Genomic DNA, 19,178 nt, shown 5'->3' on the forward strand with positions numbered 1-19,178 from the left:
CACTAAAATGGGTCTCCAATGACAACTTAGGATTTATGTAGGTTTTGATTCTCCATTTATCATAAGATATCTCAAACCCTTGACAAGATATGTTTTTATAACCCACTTTGCAGATTGTCATTTTAATGAGAGTGTTTTCCCGCTATTAGGGAGAGAAAAACTAATTCCAGGAGAACGATGAGAAATTAATTGGAATACATTTACTATGTCTCATCTTGATCCTTTTACAAATCAATGTGAACTAGAAGTTCAAAGGATCATTCGTTTGCAAAATCTTGCAAACCAATTACCAGATACGTTCATTGATATAAAGAAAGTGACAAAGTCACATATCCTAGCTGCAAATACTCCAACACAGATTGATGTCCTTATAGGATAGTTAACTGATGAATTTAGATGCGTTTGAAGTGTGGTAGACTTGTTAGCCCAAATGATGTAACTCCTTAGAACAGGAGAACACAAGGAAAACTTGGCACTTTAGAAGAGGCCATCAAAATGACTTATTAGTCTAAAATTGATAAATCTATAATCTTAAAAGAGGCACATATCGAACAAGAAGCCCCTGAAGAGGTACAAATTGAACAAGCATCCCCTAAAGAGGCATAACAACTTGAAAATTGTGAGATGTCAATAAGTTATGTACACACATGAGAAAAATGGGATCGAAATGATATTGTTATTAACAATATTTTCACTTTCCAAGTGGCCTATAATATCATAAGAAATGATGAAGATCTTGAACCATGAAATGTGGAAGAATGCCAACATAGAAATGATTGACCAACATAGAAAGAAGTTATGCAAGTAGAGTTAAACTCATTAACAAAATGAGAAGTTTTTGGACTTGTAGTCTAAATGCTTAAAGATGTAAAACTTGTTGGGTACAAATGGGTATTTGTATGAAAACATAATGAGAATAATGAGATCATAAGATATAAAGTGCGATTAGTAGCACAAGGTTTCTCATAGAGACTTGATATTCACTGAGGAAATATACTCTCCCATCATGGATGTAATGACATTTTGTTTCTTAATTAGCTTGACAGTCTCAGAAGAACTGAATATGCATCACATGGATGTTATTACAACATATTTATATGGATTCATGGATAATGATATATACATGAAAATCCTTGAAGGATTTAAATTGCCTAAAGCAAATAATACAAAGCCTTGTAGCATGAACTCAATCAAGTTACAACGATCTTTGTATGGATTAAAGCAATCCTAACGCATGTGGTACAATCGCCTTAGCAAATACTTGCTAAAAGAATGGTATATGGATAACCATATATGTCCATGTATTTTTATTTAGAAATCAGAAACTAGATTTGCAACTATTGCAATATATGTTAATGACTTAAATCTTGTTAGGACTTCTAAAGAGATCACAAGAACAACAAGTTATTTAAGATGAAAGATCTTGGAATTTTTTATTTTTGTCTCAGCCTACAAATTGAGCATTTTCCAAATGGAGTTTTAGTACATCAATCAACATACATTAAGAAAAATTTGAAGCATTTTTATATGGATAAAAGTGCATCCTTTAAGTTCTCCAATGGTTATCTGATCACTTGACATAAAAAAAAAAGACTAATTTCATCCTTGCAAAAAAGATGAAGAATTACTTGGTCTTAAAGTACCATATCTTAGTGTTATTGGTGCACTTATGTATCTTGCCAATTGTACACCCCGAGACATTGCTTTGTCTATCCATTTATTATCATGATGTAGTTTTACTCCAACTCGAAGACATTGGAATGATATCAAATATATATTATGCTATCTTCGAGAAACTACAAATATGGGTCTATTTTACTCAAGGGAATCAAATCTACAATTGCTTGGATATGTAGATGCAAAATACCTTTCAGATGCACATAAAGTTAGGTCACAAATAGGGTATGTGTTTAATTGTAATGGTACTGCTATTTCATGGAGATCTATTAAACAAATAATGGTAGCCACGTCATCAAATCATTTAGAAATATTTGCAATTCATGAAGCAAGTCATGAATGTATATAGCTAAGATGTATGATCGAACATACTTGGGAATCATATGGACTCTTCTCCATCCAAGGCAACCCAATAATATTATTTGAAGATAATGTTGCATACATTGCACAGATAAAAGGGGGTTATATTAAAAGAGATAGAACTAAACACCTTTCACCAAAATTCTTTTACACACATGAACTCCAAAAGAGTGGTGAAATTGATGTTCAACAAATATGCTTAAGTGATAATCTAGCAAATTTATTCACAAAGTCATTGCCAACCTCAACATTCAAGAAGTTAATACACAAGATTGGAATGCGTCAACTCAAGGATATTGACATAAGGGGGAATATGCTTATAAAAGAATGTTAGTGTATTGTATTCTTTTTTCCTTTTGTCTAAGTTTTATTCCGCTGGGTTTTATTGATAAGGTTTTTAATGAGGCAGTCCTAACATATCAAGAATAACTTAAAGTATAAGAATGTTGTACTTTTTTTTTTTCCTTTGATAGTTTTTCCCATAGAGTTTTTTACTAGCAAGGTTTTAATGAGACATTTTCTTCTAATATGGTGGTCATCTAAGGGGGAGTGTTGTAAATAAGTGGTGAATGACCACATTGAAAGAAGTAGGGATAACCGATTAAAAGGAACGAAATCATCTCCACTTTGGAAAACTAATCCTTCACCTTTTTTCAACCTAAAAAAAATACTCATTTTGGACAAAAATCCCCTCATCATTTTTGTTTTTTTTTGTTTTTTGTTTTTTGTTTTTTGTTTTTGTTTTTTTTTTTTGTTTTTTGTTTTTTTTTTTTTCTGGAAAAGCAACCCTTTCTTTTAAAACATACATGTAAATAATGAAATTATTGAAGGGTATTATATAAAAAATGGGTTACTCTTCAAGTTCCAAAATGGGGGAGGATAGTTTTCCAAATTTGGGATGTTTACATCCCCTTTAATCAATTAATCCAAAGAAATATTGAAGTTCATTTATGAGCTTCCATTTGCTCATCTTAAAGATGAGTAATGGGAGTTCATATGGTGAAGCCTATAAAAGGCTTCTCATACCTTGGGTAAGGACTATCCTCCAAGTAAGAAAGTCATTTGATATTCTTTCTCTCATTCTTTTTTTCTCTCCTCTAAATCCTCTTTACAATTTATATTTCATTAGCTTGTTTTTCATTTTATAACAATTTTTATATTTTATTAGTTTTGGAAAAAGTTTTAAATGGCACAATCATATATATAGTATATAATTAATATATGTGACTTAAAATATCTAAGGACAAGTTGCGTTGGTGGTTAGAGTTTGTGTTTTGCATACTCCCGGTCATGGGCTCAAGCCTAGCCAAGCGATTTTTTAATCCAAGTCATTCGAATCACGATCAACCATATATACATTTACCTCCAAGTCATTCCTAATATATCATGATTAACCATACTATACATTTACTTGACATTGATTATTGAAAACACGTTCATATTTTCAATTATTTTTATTTATTTTTTAACGATTATTTTAAACATAATTATATAAATATGAAGAATGATTAAAAATAAAATACCATATATAAAAGTTATTTTTAAATCATATTTTAGAGCATAGAAAATAGATTAAAAATATTCATATTTCTAAATAAACTTTTGTTCTGCAAAACATTAGAGGAAAGTTTTCAAAAATAGTTTCAAAACAAAGTCTTAGGCCATATTTGGTAATTGTTTTTAAAAATAGTTTTGAAAAGTAGTTTTAAAAAAATATTCTCTGATTTTTATTAAACAAATGTCTCTTTGATAACCTGCAATATTTTTAGCCTATTTGCTATGTTTTTTAATATGTTTCAAAAACAACCTTTATATGTAGTGTTTTTCATTTTTATTTTAAAATTTTAAAGAACAAAAAATTGTTTTCAAAGACAATTACCAAAAACGGCCTAAATATTTGTTTTTTTTTTTCCCATGAAGTCCAAGTGTAGTGTAGTACAATGGAAGAATTAGCTCACGCTCCATTTCGTTACGAAGAAGTTATATAGTTTGAATTGGAACAAGTTCATTGGTTTACATGTAAAAAATTAATGTGAACGACCCCATAAATCAAGAGAAAATTTCACTTCACTGTGACTGAACTGTTGGATGACGACTTTTCCTTTGTGTATAATCAAGTGGAAATCAACCAAGAAACAAGTTCATCAGGACTAAATTTTTGCCATATAGGGTAAAACCACAGTGCAAAGTTCAAAGCATAACCAGTACATCTTACTGTTTGTCTACCCAAGATGGATTGAATGCCCAAGATGTTTTTTATTGTTTTCAAGTTTTCTTGTACAAGGCACATACCAGAAAAACTCTGATAGATTTTCCTAACAATCCCGTCAAGTACTCAATACACATAATGGAAAAACAACCGAAACATAAGCACCAAAGTCACTGGCTTGGGTCCCATGGCGCATTTGGCTTCAATTATGAGACATCTAATTAGGACCTATTTCCCCACAAAGAATACACTTAATTTGAATTTTCTTCAAATTAATAATTTCAAGAAAATGACATCCTCTACCATGTTGACGGGATCCAACCAACCCAAAACTAAAATAAATAATACCCATATTGTATCCCAATAACCTATGGTTTGTGGATGGCACTAGACTTCGTGCTCATGGTAATGGACACGGCCACTTTGGTACCCAACTCATTTCTATAAATTTCAGCTGCTTCTCAATGTTTTGTGATTGTGTGGGCAAAAAATGATGAGAAGCATGAGGGCAGTTCTGGTGCTGGTGGTTGCAGTCTTAGTATGCATCTGGGGGAATATTCACTTGGCGAGTGCAGACATGAGCCCCACCGAGTGCAAAGAGGAGAGGAAACTCGGTGCTAACGCGTGCCGGCCAATGCTCTATGGGCAAAACCCATCTGCAAACTGCTGCCAGCGTATTCGAGTTACCCATGTTGAGTGTATATGCCCCTACGTCTCTCCCAAGGTCGCTTCCATCGTTCGAGCCTATGGTCTTGAAAAGCTCATTAAGAAAATTGAAGGGTGTGGAAGGGCAATTCCTCACAATTTCAAGTGTGGGAGTAAGTTCTCTATGCCTTTTTTAATATTTTGGAGGCCATTGATGATAGATCATGATGGTTAATTTAATTGTTTTTGGTTAACTTGATTGTTGCTTTCCGCAGGTATCACTACTCCATGAGGAAGAAACCCTACTCGGTTTAATATGGATATAGTTTGAGTTACCATGTTTAAATACTGAGTGTCAGTCCTACTCTTGCCATGTTTGTGAGTCGAATATCTCCTTGTGCTGCTGTTGTGCTAGTATGACTTTACTATGAATAAAACAAGAGTATATTACCAAATAACTCTGACTTTTTTAAATCAAATTTATGGCTTATGATATGGAAATTTTGGCTTTTAATGGCTTATGACATGGAAAGTTTAGTTTTTTATTAGATAACTTATCTTATAAGTTAAAATAAAGAATTGGTATTTTTCTACCTTCTATTCCAAAGTTCTTTTTTTCTTTTTAGTCAAATATCTACAAAGCTTTTATTAAAATTAGAAAAGTGTATTTTCATACATTCATATGAAAAAAAAAATCACAAAATAGGAACTCAAGTTTATAAAATACAAATTTATAACCGTTATCTAAAATAGTATTTCATATATTTTTTTGTCGAATGTATTATCTTCAATATCAAGGTACTACTACCTTTTAATAATATAGGTACTATCTTTGAGCATTCTACTTACTACCTTTGAATTGGTGAGCGTATAAAACTTTAATTATTTTTAGATGTTTATACTTTGTAATTATTTTTATGTTAGTGTGTGAAAACTCACTTTTTTCTATTGAAATTAAGTTATAATAATAATAATTTTTAAAGAATAATATTAATGCTATAAAAGTTGTATTAAAAAAATAAAATTTTTATAAAAAATAACATTTTTTTTTATATTTCATAGGAAAGTTTTTTTTAAGTATAACTTTTTTTTTTAACAAAATTAACCCAACGTATAAAAAGCTTTTGTGGAGCTTAAAAAAGAATTCTTGACTTAACAAAAGTGAATCTAAATAACACTTTAACATGAAAATGAAGTCATGAAGTATACAAATATGTTTTATAAAATAAATTAATATCATAAGCTAAATTGTTTTTAAAAATAAATTAACATAATGAATAAAAATAATTAATTTTTAAAATTTATCTTTCTTCCTTGTTTAGGATAGATATATTAATCTAATGATTAAGAAATTTTTTTAATTCATTTTGGTAAATAACCTCAAATGCTTGGGAAAATGTTTGGTTCTAAAAACAAATGGCAAGTTTCTTGGGATTTTAAAAACACCAATTATTCTTTAAAAAAAAAAAATCTTTTTTTAATTTCGAGACTACCTAAAATATTTTTGAAGATATCGATTGAAAGTTATCTTTTGAAAAAATAATTACAATCGTGTTTAAAAAAGTTAATTTATTATCGAATTCTTCTCTATTTTTTTAAAACTTCATTCTTTTAAAAAATATTTTAAAATTTTATTTTATTTTTTCAAAATCAACTTAAAAACAACTGGCTTGCTTAGACATGGCTAAGTGATTGACGTGGTGGGACCTACTTGTTCAAGATTTACACGTGGCTAAAGTTGTTGGTAGTTGCCTAGTTGGAAAATTGGAATATGCCTCCACTAGTGTATGGGTGTCAAGTGGGTGGTTTTCGAGTCCTTTTGGTCAATCTGGGTGCTTGGAAGTTGTACCCATTAATCATTTTCTCTTGACAATAAAATTTAAATTCTTTTCTAACACTCATACATACATTTATGGTATGAGAGCGATTATAAGAGCAACAATTCAGATCAAGGTAAAAAAAATAAGACCACATAAGAAGTGCATGAAATTTTTGAACGAAAGAAAATGTAGATGATGAATATAATAAAATTTTCTCAAACTTTCTTTATTTTTCTTCGAAGGAAATTAAAAGGAAAATCTTTTAGTAGAGGTTTTTTTTTTTTCAAAGGTTTTTTTCCTCATATCGTAATATCTAAATATAAATATAAAAAAAATGTTTTTTTTCCTTAATTAGTACTTTCCATGAGCCATGCATAATCTTAATTCACCATGGATAGTGTTTTTATTTCTAATTTCCTTTTGTTTTCCTTGATAACCAAATATGGAAAATATTTTATATTTGTTTTCTTTTATGTTCTTTGTCTAACACTTTTTAGGAACTAAATATATATACACTTGAAACAAGAATTTATTAATAAGTTTTAAGTTAATAACTTAAGTCTAATTTGATAGAAAGTCAAATTAATTCATTTAACTACATATTAAGTGAGTGTTTAGTAAACCAACTTAATTACTTAAAGTGACTTAATAACTTAATTTAAGTCATAAAATAAATAAAGTATGTTTGATAAAACAATTTAATGATATGTCTAAAAGTATAAAACAACTTTAATTAATAAATAAAAATAATTAACTTATTATTAAGTCCATATCTTTATTTTATCTTTCAACCATTATTTGTTATAATTACATACACAATTTCTTTTACTACTCCACGACCTTCATTGTTATTTGACATCTTTTGCTCTACTTATAATTTATGAGGATAAATATGTCAATTTAATAATTTAGAATAAATTTTAAATTAATTTTATTAAATAGCCTTAATACTTAAAGTAAGAATTAAGTAATAAATTTTAAGTTAATAACTCGAATAGAATCTAACTTAAAGTTAACTTAAGTTATTAACTATCAAATATTAAGTTTTACCCAAGGCCCTAAGTCTTTAATCTTTTGTAGCAATTGACATTGACAAACACAATTTCTAAATATAAATGTTTATAGCAAGTCAAGAAGAATATCCATTTTATTGGATATTCAAACAAGAAAAATGAGTCAATTGCTTTGGTTTTATTTAAGGCCGTGGTTGTGGCATGAAAGGAAAAAGAACTTATTAAAAAGCATAAATATTTAGACATCCATTATATCCTTAATTACGTACATTTTTCTATAAAATACATCAAGATACGATGTTCAAGAACCAAAACTTAAAATCAATTGTAAAATATTTTAGATGCATATGATATTCCATCGCAATGTCTTTGCTTAGAGTACAAAATTTTAGATAAAGATTCAATTCTTTGGACGGAATTTTCATGCCTATAAGGGACATTATAAATGGCTAGTATTAGCATTTGGATTTAAAAAAGGCACCAACAATATTGCGCCCAAAATGGATAATTTCTTTAACTATTATAATTTTGTTTTGGTGCATGTAGATGATGTACTAGTTTTTAATAACAATTATTCATTATGAACATTTACCATGAGATTAAAAATATTTTATATGAAGAAGAATTAATTCCAATAAATGAAGTAAATGGTTCAACTTCTCATATTCGTCAATAGAATATGTAGAACTACAAAATTTTCAATTATTATTAAAAAAAATGATTTTCTTATTAATATTTATTGACAATTTCTGCAAATGATGGAGGATAATGGTGATGTGGTTGTAATAGGGGTATTTAGATAACCTTGGTGATTCGTATATTCCTATCAAATCTTCATGATGAATGATAAAAAGAAAAAAAATTGAGAAAATGAGTTGGAAACATAGTTCAAAAGGTTGAAAACGCATATTACATCTTGTTAGATATAAAAAAAATTTAGAAAATAGATAAGTGAATTACTTAAGTTAGGAGTGATAAGACAAAACAACAAACATTGGATTTTATGGTTAGAAATAGGAACGAAATCAATAGGGGAAAATCTAGACTTGTAATTGATTATAAGAGACTTAATGATAAGTGACAATAACTATTTCGATGGATATAAGATACCTAACAAAAATCAACTAATAAATTGTATACAAAATGCAAAGATTTGCCATAAATTGTTTCTAGTTGGTTCATTTGTTAACTTACAAACAATTCTCTTATTAGACTTCTAAAATTGTAAGGGTTGACTTCTAATTCCATTAGTTTCTTAATTTTTTTCTAGAGACTCTTGAGGTCAATCAAAGATTCTTCTTGATCAATCTTAGTGAAAGCCTTCAACGAAGCTCATACATTTTTCTAGGTTGACAAATTAGGGTATTCTTCTCAACATAGTATTTTGCTAGATAATTAAAATTTGGTTGAAGTTGTTTGGTTTCTTTCAACTTGTCTAGAAAATCTAAAATGCTTTTACTGATATGAGGCTGTAATGCAATTTTTCCTTTTCCTACTCTACAAATGGCCCTCTATATTCGTTACCATTATTTCCACACATGTATTTCAACTTCCTTTTAGTTTCCCACTCAACTACAACATCAAAGAGCTTGAAAAAAATCTAGATCCTAGTCCTTGTTTTCTTTTTTCCAAAAAAAATAATAGGCCCACACTTTTCTAGAATGAACATCAATGAAAGTAAGATAAAAATGAGTACTACAAAGACTCATAGCATCCATGGAACAAATATCAATTTGGACCAAATTTAAACCATTTGGTTTCCTAGATGAATAGAAACTTTTAAATACAACCCTATGTTGTTTACCTATCATACAATAAGTGCATACCTTCAAATCTATAAATTTCAATCTAGGAAGATTATGCTTCTTAGAAAGAATTGACATACCATTCTGACTCAAGTGACCAAGCATACGTACTAAAGTTGAGTGGAAGACTCTTCAATTGTAATTACCTCTCCCGTAGGATGTAGCCTCTGTCACATAAAGAGAATTACATTTACTTCCTCTAGCTACTAGTAAATGCCCCTTTATGAGCTTTCATTTTCCTTCACCAAAGTGGTTGTGATAACCCTTGTCATCAAAGAAACTAGTGGAAATTAATTTAAGATGAATTTCATTAACATGCCTCACATTATTCTTCATAAACAATTTATAATTAAGCAATATTTATATTTAGATAGATATCTCTCATGCTAGCAATTTTGCACTCAACATCATTCTCCATCTTCATATAACAAAACTAGCCACTAGTATAAGAGGAGAAAACATCACGAAACAAAGTGACATGACGCAAAGCATTGAAGTCTACGACCCAGCATGAATCCTAACATGTGAGATTTTTGCTACCATCATCACAAACAATATAAACATCAATGACAACTACAACTGCAAGATTGACTCCTTTGTTTTCCTTACCTTTTTCTTTATTTATTCCCTTCAAGTACTTTATATTGAAACTTCTTGTGTGTCCTAGCTTGCCACAATGATAACACTTAATCTCTTTCCTCGAGTTGAATGTTCCTTATGTCTTGTCACTACTACCATGATTCATATTTCGGCTATTGCTTCTACCTCATCTTTAAGTAAGCAACACTTGAGTCTATGCAATTACATCTTAGTCATTTTGATTATTTTTCTCATCAACATGCTTTCTTTTACTATTTTCAAAGTGACTACATTGTTTGGAGTATAATAAATAAAAGAGACAATAAGAGTCTCCCAACCATAAGACAACAAACCAATCAAACATAGAGCATAAATCTCATCATCCAAATTAATTTCCATTGTATCCAATTAGTTCAATATATCTTGAAAAACATTTAAGTGCCCAAAAGTAGAGGTTTCATCATGTTATTTAAAAAAAATAAGGTTTTTTTTTTTTTTTTTAATTAAGAAAAGCTTTGTCTTGTGCATTATTCTTTTCATACAACTCCTATAGAGTATTCCACACTTTATAAGCATTAGTTTCATGTGTAACACATTGATATACATTGTAGTCAACTAATTGCCTAATCTTTCCAATTGTCTTTTTGTTTAGTTTTTCCCAATCCTTATTAGACGAATTATTTAGTTTGCTACTATCACCTAACAGAGTATCTTCATACTCAAAGCAAATTCTTCATTCATAACTTTCAAATTGAATAATTTGTAGCTGTGAGTTTGATCATAGTATTATTATTATTACATGAATCCTCTATTTAATTAGGGCAAAAAAATTCCCCAAATAACTTGGCTCTAACATTACTTGTTGAAAAAACTAGCAATCTTAGAACAATTCCTCATAGAAACAAATCTAAACATAACAAATAAATCCTTTTTTCCTTTTATGCAAGGAACCAGGCATATGCATACTTAGCAATACTAAATGAATAATTCAGACAAGATAAATTAACATAATATACAAACATTAAGACTACAACAATTTTTATGAAGCAAATCCTCTAATGTGAAGAGAAAAAAATACATGATATGGTCCACTCAAATCTTCCACTAATAAAAATTGATCGGGTACAATGAGTTCTTTAGTAATAAAACTAGAGGCTATCATTCATATTTCAACAAAAATCACCACACTCAAAAGTTTCGGTCTTACCAAAATATAAACAATAGAAGAGAGAAAATAGCAATCCAAACTAGTAAATCGTAGCTAAGACTACGGCAAAACAAATAATATATTTGGGGCATTTTTTTTTTTCATTTTGAAAAGAATATTTCAACTAATATTAATGATTAAAATTTCCTTGACAATGCATCATAAGTAAATAGTGTATTTAGAAATCAAATTAATTGTTTAAATGCATTTTTTCCATTAATATAAGAGACAAAAATTGAGAGAATTTTATGTTTAAATAGTTGAATTTCCCTTAAAAATGGTTTTTTTTTCTATCACTTTTTTGTTTTTAAAAAATAAAAATATAAAATGTGTTTAAATACAAGTTCTTTTTTTATTTATTTTTTAAAATATGTTACATGTAAATAGAAAAATAAAATAAAATAAAAAACCCTCTTGCATTTTAAGATTATTTGTTATAATTATATCATAATTTTTTAATCAGAATAATAAGATATACATAATTTTGTATTCTTCTAATATATATGCCAACTAATTGTTGAATTTGGCATCTACAATTCATTAGTTCAAGTATTAATTTAATATATTTGATTTAATTTATTTAAAATTTATATAATTTACAATTTAAGTTATTTTTAAATAATTTATTAAAAATATTATTAACAAAAACATAATTTGTTAACCAAAGCTTTTTTTTTTTTTTTTTTTTAAAAAAAGCATATAAAAAGCACAACTATTATTTATGATTCATGTTGTAATTGCATCAATGCTATATAAGAAATCAAATCATTACACCCTATGTAGAAGTTCAAATATGCAAAAGATCTTTCTCGTTATTGAAGAGTTTTACAATGCCTTATACATATTAAATGGCTTGAAAGTACAATGAAATATTTAAAATTTAAAAACTCCCTTCAATAAATTATGTTCTTGAAGACAAGCTAATATGAAGAGGTTTCGAAATCTTATATTTTCATACAAATCCCTTGTATGAAAACCTTGTAAAAAAAAATGTTCTAACAAATCCCCAATGACATCCACTCAACTTTTCTCAGGGTACAAATTAGATCAAGTTGCTAAAAAAAAAAAAAAAATCAAAACTTAAAAATATTTGGTCCAAGTCCAATAAAATATGATGTCTAATTTGAATTATTCAACCTAATCAACCTCATTCTTATAAAAGGAAAATTGTGTTTTTTGTACTCATTGAAATGTATAGAAAATGATAATTGGTATTTTCATATTTTAAATGATATTATGTAATCCCAAAATGTTTGTTTTCTTATGCACATCTAAGTTGAACTAAGATAATACTGTTGAGGAAATTTAAAAAATTTGCACATGAGTTGTCCAAGTCTTTAGTGTGTTTGTTTACTTAGTCATAGGAGTTTGTTTTTAATGTGGGATAGTGCCTATTTTTATGTTGCTTTCAGTTATGTATTAGCCTATTTACAGGCTGTTTGTTTATCAATAAAAAGAGTAGAAAGCATATCCTCTACTTACCATTGTTAGAGGGAAAAATGTTATGTTTGCTGTTTGTTTATATCAATGGTATCAGAGCAGGGTTCCGGGGAGAGTAAAAGTGAAATTAATGGCTTCTAAAAGTTTTGTACAACCCGCCATTCCACGCTTTGATGGTCACTATGACCGTTGGAGCATGCTCATGGAGAACTTCTTGAGGTCCAAAGAATATTGGACGATTGTTGTTTCTGGAGTAGCAGAACCAACAGAAGGTGTTGTGCTGACAAATACGCAAAAGACAGAGCTTCAAGGGCTAAAGTTAAAGGACCTTAAAGCAAAGAATTATCTTTTCGAAGCTATTGATCGTTCAATCTTGGAAACCATTCTTTACAAGGACACTGCCAAGCATATTTGGGATTCCATGAAGAAGAAGTACCAAGGTACAACAAGAGCTAAGAGGTAGCAGCTTCAAGCACTTCGTTCGGAATTCGAAATGCTTCAAATGAAGTCAGGAGAATAAGTTACAGACTATTTTTCAAGAACAATGGCAATCGTTAACAAGATGCGGATCCATGGCGACAAGACAAAGGATGTTCTCATTGTTGAGAAGATTCTTCGATTCTTAACACCAAACTTTAATTTTGTTGTCTGTTCTATAGAAGAAGCTAATGATGTTGGTTTACTTTCAATTGATGAATTACAAAGTTCTCTGTTGGTTCATGAGCAAAAAATTAACCAACAAGAAAAAGAAGAACAAACATTGAAGGCCTTATCAGAAAATCATTCTACACCCAGTAGAGCTGATAGAGGACGAGGAAGAGGCAGAGGTCAAGGTAGAGGAGGCAGAAATAACAATGATCGTGGGAACCAACAACAAAATCATTGTCATCAAGAGTGTCAATTTCAAGAAAGAGGCAGAGGACGTGGAGGCCACCACTCAACAACTTATAGATCAAAGTCAACAGACAAGTCCAATGTTGAATGTTACAGATGTCATAGGTATGGCCATTATAAATCAGAATGTCAAACTGATTTGAATAAACAAAGTCGAGATCAAACTAACTTTGTAGAAAAGGAAGAAGAGGTGTCTCTTTTGATGGTATGTCACGCGAATGAAGAAACTCAACAAAACATGTGGTATTTAGATACTGGCTGCAGCAACCACATGTGTGGAGAAAAGAAGGCATTCTATGAGTTGGATGAGTCATTTCACAGCTCTGTTAAGTTTGGTGACAACTCCAAAATTTCTGTTATGGGAAAAGGAAAGGTAACAATCCAAACCAAAGGAAATTCTCCTCACACTATTGCCAATGTTTTTTTTTTTGTGCCAAATTTAAAGACCAATTTGCTTATTGTGGGTCAATTACAAGAAAAAGGATACGAGATTTTTATCAAAGATGGAGTATGTCAAATTCAAGATGCAAAGTTGGGCTTAATTGCTCAAGTTAACATGACGGCGAATCGTATGTTCCCACTTTATCTCCACAACACCGCTCATTTGTGCTTCTTAGCAAAATTAAAAGAAGAGGCATGGCTATGGCATTTTCGCTATGGGCATCTGAATTTTAGTGGATTTAAAACACTACAACAAAAGAACATGGTGACGGGGCTTCCTCAAATTACAGCTTCTTCTCAATTTTGTGAAGAATGTATTGTTAGCAAACAACATCGTAATCAATTCCCACAAGGAAAATCTTGGAGAGCAAAAAAGGCGTTGGAGCTTGTTCATTCTGACATTTGTGGGCCAATAATACCAAATTCTAATGGGGGTAAAAGGTATATAATTACCTTCATTGATGATTATAGTCGTAAGATATGGGTTTATTTTTTGCAAGAAAAATCTGAAGCCTTTGTAGCTTTTAAAAGCTATAAAGCACTTGTTGAGAAAGAAGTTGGCAACCCAATAAAAGTTCTTCGCACGGATCGCGGTGGAGAATATAACTCACATGAATTTGAAAATTTTTGTGAGAACCATTAAATCAGGAGACAACTTACAACAGCTTATACACCCTAACAGAATGGTGTATACGAGAGGAAGAACTGCACTATTATGAATATGGTGCGAAACCTTTTGACAACAAGTGGCATTCCAAAAAGTTTCTGGCCTGGAGCAGTTAATTAGAGCATTCATATATTGAATAGAAGTCCCACACTTGCCATTCAAAATATGACACCGGAAGAAGCATGGAGCGGAAGGAAACCTGCTATAGATCATTTCCAGATTTTTGGGTGTATTGCCTATGCCCATATTCCAGATGAGAAGAGAAGGAAGCTAGATAACAAGGGAGAAAAATGCATTTTTCTTGGTGTTAGTGATAAGTCAAAAGCTTATAAACTATACAATCCTAACACCATGAAAATTGTCATCAGCCGTGATGTGGTATTTGATGAAAAAGACACCTGGTCATGGAAACAAAATGGTGTTAAAGAAAATATTCCAGTAGATTTTGATGATGATGAGAAAGGGCAGCAACCTATGGAGAATGAGCAAGAAGAGGAAGTCACTCAAAATGTTCCAATAGCTGATCAAAGCCCACTTGCAGCTGAGTCACAAAGGCCTCAACGTGTTATAAAAAAGACCAGCATGGATGACTAATTATGAGGTAACTGGAGTTGATCAAGGTGATGACCCACTCACATATTTTGCTATGTTTTCAGATTGTGATCCTACCATTTTTGAAGCGGCTGTCAAAGAACCTAAATGGAGAAAGGCTATGGATGCTGAAATTACAACCATTGAAAGAAATGATACATGGGAGCTATGTGATCTTCCAAAAAGGTAGAAGACAATTGGTGTAAAGTGGGTTTACAAAACAAAGTTGAAGGACAATGGTGAGGTTGACAAGCACAAGGCATGCTTGGTAGCTAAGGGTTACAAGCAAGAGTTTGGTGTTGATTATAAAGAAGTCTTTGCTCCAGTTGCAAGGTATGATACAATCAGATTGGTGATTGCAATGGCAGCTCAAAACACATGGCTTATCTTCCAGTTGGACGTGAAATCAGCATCCTCCATAGAGATTTGAAAGAAGAGGTATTTATCGATCAACCTCCTGGTTATGCAAAACTTGGCAATGAGCATAAAGTGTATAAGTTAAAGAAAGCTCTATATGGATTAAAACAAGCTCCACGGGCTTGGTATAATCGTATAGAAACTTATTTTTTGAAGGAAGGATTTAAAAAATGTCCTTATGAACATACACTTTTTATAAAGATTGAAGATGGAGGAAAAATGCTCATTGTTTGCTTATATGTAGATGATTTAATCTACACAGGAAATAATACAGCCATGTTTGAAAGTTTTAAGAAATCCATGATGGCTGAATTTGAGATGTCTGATCTTGACATGATGCATTATTTTCTTGGCATTGAAGTGATGCAGTCTTCTACTGGAATTTTTATTTCTCAAAAGAAGTATGTGGGAGAAATCTTGGACAGGTTTCAGATGAAGGATTGTAATCCTGTAAATACTCCATCTGAGTTTGGTATGAAGCTAAACAAAGATGATGGAGGAAAGAAGGTTGATGACACTCTTTACAAACAAATAGTGGGGATTTTAATGTATTTGATGGCAACAAGACTTGATATAATGCATGTTATAAGTGTGATTAGCAGATACATGGAATGTCCTTACAGAGATTCATCTCTTGGCTGCAAAAGGAATTTTTCAATACTTGCAAGGTACTAAGGAGTTTGGGTTGTTCTACAAGAATGGAGAAAAGTCATATTTGTTTGGCTTTACAGATAGTGATTATGTAGGAGATCTAGATGATCGAAAAAGCACATCTGGGTACGTTTTCATGATGGGGACTGGAGCTGTTTCATGGTCATCAAAGAAGCAACCTATTGTCACATTATCATCCACTAAAGATGAATTTGTTGCTGCAACAGCTTATGCTTGTCAAGCTATTTGGTTAAAGAAAATTCTTAAAGAGCTGCATTTCAAAGAGAAGGGACCTACTCAGATTTATTGTGACAACAGTCCAGCCATAAACTTTCAAAAAATCTAGTTTTACATGGTCGAAGCAAACATATAGATGTGAAGTATCATTTCTTGAGGGATCTCACAAATGATGGAGTCATTAATCTTATCTACTGCAAAAGTGAAGATCAGATCACTGATATTCTAACCAAGTCTCTCAAGTTTCCTACATTTCAGAAGTTTAGGAAGCTACTTGGTGTTTGTACTTCAAATATTTGAATTTGAAGGATGGAGCTTCAAAGTTTACGATGATTCCCTAGTGGAGCCTTTCTTGAGCCATTCAATCCAGCTCATACTTTTTTATATTTTCGTGATTTTTTGATGGAGTTATATCTCAGGGTGGGTGAGGGTAGGTGGAGGAGAAAAAGAAGAGAGAGGAGAGAGGAAAAATAAAATAATAAAATAAAGAATAAATAAAATAATAATATAATATAATATAATAATAACAAATAAACTAAATAAATAAAAAAAATTAAAAAAAAAAATAATAATTTACAAAATAATGAAAACTAAAAATTAAAGGGCGAGTGGGCTTAAAATAACACATGTAATCGGGATTTAAAATTAGGCTTAAAATTAATGTAAAATTAAAATTGGGACAAATTTTGGTGTCTACAAATATGCCCTTCTTCGGTAGAGTTCACAAGTAAAGTGAGTGTATACACAAACGAAACGAAGTGAACTTTATCGAAGAACAAGAAAGACCACCAAATTTGTCCCAGTATGACATGAGAGAAGATGATGGCTCTAAATGTCAAACTGAAGACATGACTTTGAACACCAAACCGAAGACATGGCTCTGAACTCCTAAAACTGAAAGAGATGGCTTTGAATACCTAAAACTGATGAAAGTGGCTATGAATGCCTGAAACTGGAAGAAATGGCCTTGAACGCCTGTACTAAAGACATGGCTCTGAACGCTTGTACTAAAGACATGGCTCTAAACGCTTAAAACTAGAAAAGATAGCTCTGAATACCTATGAAAGAAAATTGTGGCTTTAAATGCCTAAATGGTGAAAATGGATCTGGATTGTGAGCTTAGGGCTCTAAATGCTAAGAATGACTCTAGGTCATAAATGAGAAGAACGACTTTGAGTGGCTTTGAGTGCTAAGAATGACTCCAGGTCATCAATGAGAAGAACGAATCTAAGTCGTGAGCTCAGGGCTCTAAATGCTGAGAATGACTCTGGATCATAAATAAGAAGAACTACTATGGGTCGTGAGCTCAGGGCTCTGAATGTTAAGAATGACTCTGGGTCATTAATGAAAAAAACAACTCTGGGTCATGAGCTCAGGGCTCTAAATGAATAGCCGGTCAGGATGCTTTCCGGTTCGTGGTGTTAGGTCGAGCCCACTCACATGTGTCTAAAATGATGAAAATGAAACATCTCAAGGATGTGAAGGATAGGAAAGACTCCGAGTCGTGAGATCAGGGCTTGAAATGCCATGAATGATTCTAGGTCATGATGCTAACTCAGGGTTACAATGAATAGCTCAAGGCTAAGTGAACAACTTAAGGCTATGGGCTCCGGGCTCTATGATTGATCGGCTCGAAAGAGAATGTGATACGCAAACTCCAGGTCATACCACTCCTAGCTGACCAACTGATGAAGGCTCAACTCAGGGTTGGAAAGACTCTGGGTCTTAAATGAGAAAAATGACTTTGGGTCTTGAGTTTAGGGCTTTAAATGGAAAGAATGACTCTGGGTCATGAATAAGAAGAACAAATTTGGGTCGTGAGCTCAAGGCTCTAACAGAAAGAATGACTCTGGGTCACAAATAAAAAAGAACGACTCTGGGTTGTGAGCTCAGGGATCTAAACATCTAAAGTGAAGAAGATGACTCTGAATACTAAACTAAAAGAAAACGACAACTCTAAATGCTAGTAACGTGGCTCTGAACACCAAACTAAAAGAGAATGACAACTCTAAATTCTAGGAATGTAGCTCTGAACACCAAGCTGACTAATGGATTTGAATGTCTGACTGTGAACGACGGCTCTAAACACCAAACTAAATATATGACTCTGAATGCCAAACTCAACAGTGGCTCTGAATGCCAAACTAAAAACACGGCTCTAAATGTCAAACTGAAACACATAACGACTCTGAACGCCAAAATGAAGGTACAACTCTAAACGCTAAACTGAACAATGGCTTTGAATGCCAAACTAAAAACACGGCTCTAAATGTCAAACTGAAACAAACAACGACTCTGAACACCAAAATGAAGATGCAGCTCTAAACGTCGAACTGAAAGAGATATGGTGGATCTGAACACCTAACTGAAGAAAGACATGATGACTCTAAACGTCGTAACTGAGAAGATATGACGGCTCTAAACGCTAAGCTGTAAAGAGATGGTGGCTCTGAACGCTTAAATTGAGAAAAGATTATGGCTCTGAGCACCAAAACTGAGAAGAGATAGTGGCTCTGAACACCAAA

The 19,178-nt window shown here is 31.5% G+C and overlaps 2 protein-coding genes across 2 annotated transcripts; both read left to right on the forward strand.

Moving 5' to 3' along the window:
- Positions 1-4,727: 4,727 nt before the first annotated feature.
- Positions 4,728-5,346, forward strand: LOC117934297. Its single transcript, XM_034855978.1, has 2 exons — positions 4,728-5,064; positions 5,167-5,346. Exons 1-2 carry the CDS (start codon positions 4,737-4,739, stop codon positions 5,181-5,183), a joined length of 345 nt encoding a protein of 114 aa, XP_034711869.1. The 5' UTR covers positions 4,728-4,736; the 3' UTR covers positions 5,184-5,346.
- A 10,722-nt stretch (positions 5,347-16,068) lies between these two features.
- On the forward strand, positions 16,069-16,762 carry LOC117933162 (uncharacterized mitochondrial protein AtMg00810-like). Its single transcript, XM_034854556.1, has 2 exons — positions 16,069-16,237; positions 16,368-16,762. The coding sequence occupies exons 1-2, from the start codon at positions 16,069-16,071 to the stop codon at positions 16,760-16,762; spliced, it is 564 nt and encodes a 187-aa protein (XP_034710447.1).
- Positions 16,763-19,178: the final 2,416 nt, after the last annotated feature.

This window comes from Vitis riparia, chromosome 16, assembly GCF_004353265.1.
Source record: "Vitis riparia cultivar Riparia Gloire de Montpellier isolate 1030 chromosome 16, EGFV_Vit.rip_1.0, whole genome shotgun sequence".
NCBI classification, from domain to species: Eukaryota; Viridiplantae; Streptophyta; class Magnoliopsida; order Vitales; family Vitaceae; genus Vitis; species Vitis riparia.